This window comes from Phaseolus vulgaris, chromosome 1 (genome assembly GCF_000499845.2).
Source record: "Phaseolus vulgaris cultivar G19833 chromosome 1, P. vulgaris v2.0, whole genome shotgun sequence".
Classification (NCBI taxonomy): domain Eukaryota; kingdom Viridiplantae; phylum Streptophyta; class Magnoliopsida; order Fabales; family Fabaceae; genus Phaseolus; species Phaseolus vulgaris.
Window position 1 is genome coordinate 37,388,281 of NC_023759.2, and position 7,049 is coordinate 37,395,329.

The 7,049-nt window shown below is 35.2% G+C and overlaps 1 protein-coding gene across 1 annotated transcript; it reads right to left on the bottom strand.

Moving 5' to 3' along the window:
- Positions 1-460: 460 nt before the first annotated feature.
- On the bottom strand, positions 461-4,928 carry LOC137814070 (calcium-dependent protein kinase 32-like). The gene is made up of 8 exons (XM_068616614.1): positions 3,975-4,928; positions 3,205-3,328; positions 2,944-3,087; positions 2,278-2,430; positions 2,009-2,124; positions 1,718-1,885; positions 1,124-1,354; positions 461-933 (listed from the first exon to the last, which is right to left on the bottom strand). Exons 1-8 carry the CDS (start codon positions 4,488-4,490, stop codon positions 769-771), a joined length of 1,617 nt encoding a protein of 538 aa, XP_068472715.1. The 5' UTR covers positions 4,491-4,928; the 3' UTR covers positions 461-768.
- Between the last annotated feature and the right edge of the window lie 2,121 nt (positions 4,929-7,049).

Here is a 7,049-nt window from a genome sequence, read left to right on the forward strand (position 1 = left end):
ACACTTCAATTACAGACTGAGTGTGTAACTAATCACGGTATGATTCACAATTATTTATATATGGAATCATTGATTTCATCTGTATCTGTCTAATACGACATTAGTTATGTTATAATGTATGATCCAAATCCCTTTTCTACATTACATTGCCCATATAATGTAAAAATTCATCACAAATTTAACTGTTACTCTGACGAAAGACTCATAAATTGGTTGATTGGTTGCATGCTCAGATCTAAATATGCACAGACTGGTTTTGTTTGCCAAATTCTATAACTATGAATTTTCTCACTGACTTCGTATGGTGACATGGACAGAATTGGTACTGAAACATGCGCACGAATGATTATTCAGTGATTTAAAAAAAAAATACATGTTTATTTCATAGATATTATTAGCCTCAATATCTATGAATAATTGAATTTGGTGATGAATTTATAATTCCTCACGGGGCAGGGTATGCGTAAAAATTAGCAGATAAAATATAAAGCATGATAATTTTAAAATATTTACAGCCACAAATGAAAAATTGTCCAATGTTCACCTCCACTCCACTCCCCTCTCCTGTCTCCTACCACAACCTCAACAAACCAAAGTAATTCAAATCACAAACACTACTGGATCCAATATCCTAACTTTTTTTCACCCAAAAAATGGGGTATCAGAGAAAAGAATTACAATCAAGAGAAGTTAAAATTAAAAAAATAAAAATAAAAGACTTCTTTATCACTTTTCCTTTCCAAAGTAAAATTGGCATTTCTAAAGTGGTCATCTACCCTCATTTTTTTCATTGTTTAAATGCAATGACCCGTCCCTCATCAAAGTCAGGCTCAGACTCGCAAACCTCTCTCGCGAGTACTGCCTTGATGCTTTTCTCCAATCTGTCCCAGCCTTCATCATTGTGGCAAATTCATCGTAACTTATCCTTCCATCCTGCAATTTCATCACCAAAACATCAATGGGAGGTTCCAAATAAAGCACTTTAATTATAACATTTTTTTATTAAGATCACACTCTAAATAAAGCACCATGTAGGTGAAGTCAATAGGCTCGACCTTTTAATTATAACCAGACAAAAATCAACCAAAAAGAAATTTTATCTACTAAGTGAAAATGGACTGACCTTGTCTGTGTCTACATCATGCATAATTGCATTGGTAACTTCTTCACTGTTTGTTTCAACCTCATCAGATAACGCGTTACGCAGTTCTTCAATCTCAATATACCCACTTTGGTTTTCATCAAAAAATTGGAAGGCTTTACGAAGATGCTCATCATTTCCCATCTTTCTCAGATGAACAGAGATAGCTACAAACTCTCCATAATCTAGGTGTCCATCCTTGTCTACATCACCCTGTAAAAACAGTCCCATATGTTAGGAGTGAACAAGACAACCTTCTGAGGGCATGTATTTTATAATATGATTTAACAGACACTAAACAACGATGTAGCACTTTTAATTACGAAGTTTCTTTCTAGGAGGAAAGGATATGGCACTTGGGAAGAATTAAGAATGCCTGCTTGTGGCTGAATTATTCTAAAGCATACCATGTTAAAGAATCAATAACCTATTGATGTTTGCAATTTAGTTTGGCATATTAAAAAGAAAATACGCAAAAAAAGACCTCGATCTTATAAAAAGTAGGTACTTTTTTAAATATCAGTTCTGGAGAAAAGGTTCCAGATATAGGGCGATATAGTAAAAATTAGTACTCACAGCTTCCATAAGAATTTGGACATCTGAATCAGGAACTTGATGGCCTAATTTATGCAACCCTACTCGTAGTTCATCAATGTTAATTTTGCCTCTGTTATTTGTATCCATAAGCTTGAACCCCTCTTTTAGCCCAGCAGCTTCTTCTACTGTCAAGTGCTCTGCGATCACCTGTTAGCGAAAAATATCACCCATTAAGAGAAAAATGAGTAATCCTGAATTAGAAAGGTCATATAGATTAACGATTCAGGGATGATTGCCAAAGAAGTATTGAAATATTGGTGAGAACATTACCCTTAAAGCCCTTTTCTTAAGCTTGTTCATTACAGAAAATTGCTTGAGCCTTGCTCTAACAGTTTCGCCTAAAGAAACATTAGGAGCTTTCTTTGCATTTTGTAACCACGGATGATCTGCACTTAGTGAACAAGAAATGTTATAATCCTCGTATTACAATTTTGTAAAATTTAAAGGGAAAAAAATAATCCATTATGCTGAGCAGAAAATTTTATGAACAGTGTACACTTTTCTTCATCTCTCAAGAATTTATATAAATTGCATGTTACCTATCACTTCCTGTGCAGTTAGCCGCCGCCTTGGATCAGGATCTAGCATCTTCCTCACAAGGTCTTTCGCATTATCAGAAACTTTAGGCCATGGGTCCCTTTTGAAATCAACAATAGATCGTATGATTGCTTGTGCAACTCCTTGCTCAGTTTCTTCATTTTACAAAAAGAGGAAGAGAGACAAAATTTAGAAAGTCAAACTAATCAGATACAGAAGGCAACAAATTATAACGAAAAGAAATAGCACCGAAGTGAAGGGGGAAATGAATGAACAATTAAGTTTCTTAAATCCTCTCTCTTCTAATGTCAAACATAAAAATAAAATACAGAGAAGATTATAAAACGTAAAAAAGACACTATATACAAATGAACCATCCTTATTCACACCAGAACAGAGAAAGTTGCCCATGAATTCCTGGGAATAATACCCCTTCCATCAATGCAATTAGCCATCTATGCATCTCATTCATACTTGCATGAAAAATCATGCAAATGAATCAATAATAATGTTTAACATCCACTTATTTTTCTTCCACCAATTTCTCTTTATTATAAAAGTATGAAGATAGCATAGTACACGATAAGCATTGGTTGCATGAACTTCTTAGTAACTTAAAAGTGGAAAATTTAATAACTCAGTCTCTGAAAAACCGAGACAAAGCTAACCTGCCCAAAATGGTGGAACACCACAAAGTAAGATGTATAGAATTACTCCAGCACTCCAGATATCTACTTCTGGCCCATAATTCCGCTTCAATACCTCAGGAGCCATGTAATATGGACTTCCAACTATCTCATTAAATCTTTCCCCTGGCAAAAAATGGCAAATTTTCAGCGCACGATAGATCAATAAAAGCAACATTGCAGCAATACAAAGAAAATAAGTCAATATTATTAAGCAATTCATGCACAAACTAAAAGCATTACCTGGTTTAAAGAACACTGACAACCCAAAATCTATAGTCTTCAGAGCTGCAGTTTCCTTCTTATTTGCAAATAAAAAGTTTTCCGGCTTAAGATCCCGATGCATCACACCATGCTTGTGGCACATCTGAAACATAACATCAAACAAACCTCCACATAAGCACAAAAAGAAGAGTAAAGGCTCCCCACAGCACACAAACTGAAAAACAACAATGCACAACGAAACAAATTACTTCAACTGCCAGGTTCCCGATTCCTAGCTCATAACACAACCATTTATTGGCAAAAAAAGCAACCACCCAACCTTCACAAAATAGCTCACAAACCCAAACACGACAAAGCACTCCCCATTTATGAAATTCCATCTTAAATTTTTGGTAAAAAAACTCTAGTATCTTCTGAGAGATAATCTTGCTCCATTTCTTTTCCAACACCACGCATATCTTCCAGAACAATTACAAGAAACAAAGTTCGTGTTCTAAGTAGTAAATCCAGAACTCGAATTCAAAACCCCAACTTAACCAGGAAAATTCCAACTTGTTTTCTATCATAACCATATCAATTTCCACGTAAATCGAACACTCCCTCGGTTGTAGCTTAGCAAGTACCAAACTCAATCTCGAGACACCCGCTAAACCCAAAGCCATTCCAACTTTTTTTTACCACGGCCAGATTTCAATTCTCCGTTTCACACGACAAAACACAAACCCAAACCTACCAACAAAAAGTCAAAATTGAGAGTAAAAAAAACAGATCAAGGCAGCAGATCGAACCTGAACGACTTCGACGATAGTTTTGGTGACGGCAGCGGCGGCGCGTTCGGTGTAGTGGCCACGCGCGACGATGCGATCAAAGAGTTCTCCGCCTTCGCAAAGCTCCATAACGAGATGAACGGCATTGTCGTCCTCGTAGGTGTCCTTTAAGGTGACGATGTTGGGATGCTGCGGCAAGTGGCGCATGATCTCAACCTCTCTCCTGACATCCTCGATGTCGATGGCGGTCCTCAGCTTCTTCTTGGAAATGGACTTGCAGGCAAGTTCCTCGCCGCTCTCCTTGTCCGTGCAGAGGTACGTGACGCCGAACTCGCCCCGGCCCAGCTCGCGGCCCAGCTCGTAACGGGCCTCGATCTCACGGCCTGTGGGAGACTTCAAAACGGTGAGCTTGGAGCCGTTGGCGTTGGCAGTGTTGTTAAACCCGTAATCGATAGCGAAGGGGTTCTCCTTTTTCCCCTTTTTTCCCTTCTTGTTCTCCGTTTCCTGCGTGGACGGCTTCGCGCAGCAGATACCCATCTTCGGGGGCCACGAGGTTCCTCAGATCTGAAGACCAAACCTTCTTCCCAAACAAGAAATCAAATGGAGGCTTAGGAAAAGGAGAATTAACAAAAAAGATTAAAAAACGTGGTTGAGTGAAATGGAATTAGGTTGAGAGAGAGAGAGAAGGTAGGAGGGTGATTTATGAAAAGGGTTTTGCGAATTTGATGAATGAAGAAATGAAGAAGGCGATGATGGTGATGAATTTAGCGCGTGTTTGGCAGCATCATAGGAGGAAAGGGGATGGAACTTAACTTGGAGAGGGTCAAACTTCTTTCGCAGAGACTTCGTCTCCCTTTTCATTTTCTTTATTATTCTTTTTTTTATTTTTTTATTTTATTTTATTTTATTTTCTATGTCTCTCTCTCCCTCTACATGGGGGAAGGTGACTCCAGTTTACATTTTTATTTTTATTTTTTTGTTATTGGAGGAGTGAGTCATAATTATGAGTGAGAGTTGCCTTGACTGTCCTCTTCAATCTGGTGAAATAACGAGAGTGCCACTGGGTGCACAAGTGTAAAGCTTCATCCAATCAGTCACTCTTACCTAAAAAGTTTAAATTTATTTATTTTCTTCGAACAAAATAAAACACGCTTAACCTGTTATATCCTGCCACCTGTGCCGGTCATTCAATTCTGGCGGAGCATAAACATGACTCCTTTCAATGCTGCCGCCATATCCACTCACTTCTCTATGTCAATTTCTTTAATATATTTATATAATTTATTTAGGTTTATCAAAATTACTTTGCTTTTTTTAAAACATTTTAAAGTCAGACTTCTGAATAGATTCTTATTCAGTCCGTTTTTACTTAAATCATCCAACTCTCATAAAACTTTAAGTATAATTAGAAAGTCAAATAATTGTCAAATAATAAAATATAAGAGACGTTTTAAATAAGAATAATTTTAAAAATAGAAATAATATATATATATAACACTTGAGAATACCTCTTTTCATAAATAATTATCATCTTTATATTGAGATTAAAAATAATGTATTACCCATATCAAAATTGAATTAAATTTAAAATTATGTATAGAGAGACCGCGTGAGAGGATGTATATATGCACACTATTATTGTATATTTGTTTGTGTTAATTTATGTCGACAAACATTTTATAGATAAGTTTGTTTTTATTATTTTCACATTGTTCTAATATAAATAAACTTTTTACACGTATAATTTTAAATATTTTACTTCCATTAATAACTAATGTAAAAAATTCATTTGTACATAAGCTCTAAATTATAATCAATATGAATGTCTCATATTTTACATTATTTGTATTAAGAGTTAATATAAAACATGATATAACTTACATTAACACTTGTTAATCTAGAATGTAAATGTAGGGTTTTTTAACAATATGATGTTTTTGAAGCTTTCTACCAAATGAAGAATAGTAGCAAGAAACATGGTATCCATATCTATAAAAATGTTCCTAAATTTAAAAAAAAAATAAAAATTGTTCAAATCTCAAACCTCAAACACAATAAATGATTCAAAACCTCAAACACTATAAATGAGAATTTAAAAATTTGAGAATTACAAATCAAGATGCATAAACATTTAGATATATTGAAAACAAAAATTAGTGTGTGAAAGATTAAAAGTGAATTGCCACTAAAATATGTACCCTGAGAATAAATAGCTAATGATTAAGAAATCAACATTCTGATGAACGAATCTGAAAGAGTAACAGAACAATCAGAGAGAAAAAGAAAGGTAATATGCAGAAAAGGAAAGAGAAATATTATTTCTATATCAATTGGCACATACAGACACAGGTAAAGAAAAAGGCATTCACTATGTAACAGGCATAGTATGCTTTTCGTTAACAACCCCCCTTAAACTTAGGTGGGAAGGTTTATCAAACACCCTAAGTTTACATTTTAAAGAAAAAAATATGAGCCAGAGATAGGCTTGGTTAAGACGTATGCAACCTGAAATTGAGACGGTAAGTGAATGAGAAGCAGACTCTTGGCAAGAATATGGTCCCTAAAAAAGTGTAAGTCCAATTCAAAATGTTTAGAGCAAGAGTGCATGATGAGATTTGAGCAAGTTGAACAACACTCAGATTATCATAATACAGTCTTGGCATAGGAAGAGTGATCTGAAGCTCATGCAATAGAAATTGGATCCAAAGCATGTTAGCAAGGTGATAAGTGTCAAATTTCAGTAATATTTCATATTAAAATATATATTTGTTAATATTAATTGCTAAAATAAGTATAAAATAACCCCTAATTTATGAATTTATATCTTTTTACATATTTTGTTATTTTTATTTGAATAAGAACGATTTATTCCCAAATTTTGTGTTAATTTCTGGATTTTATGGGAGAATGGAGATGATTGGGCAAAAGGAAAATAATATAAGCTAAGAAGGGAAAGTTGGAAGGCCCCGGTACGCACAAGATCACAAAATCCCAACTGAGCATCTCGCTTAAGCGAGTCCTTTCTCGCTTGAGCGATAATGCTTCAGCAGCATTGCTCAATTTCGACGTTTTACTCGCTCAAGCGAGCTCAATCTC

Coding starts and splice junctions, on each gene's coding strand:
- LOC137814070 (XM_068616614.1), bottom strand. CDS start 4,490: ATGGGTATCTGCTGCGCGAAGCCGTCCACGCAGGAAACGGAGAACAAG. Junction 1,355..1,717: donor TCCAAATTCTTATGGAAGCT/GTGAGTACTAAT, acceptor CTGTTTTTACAG/GGTGATGTAGACAAGGATGG. Junction 934..1,123: donor ATGATGTAGACACAGACAAG/GTCAGTCCATTT, acceptor ATGAAATTGCAG/GATGGAAGGATAAGTTACGA.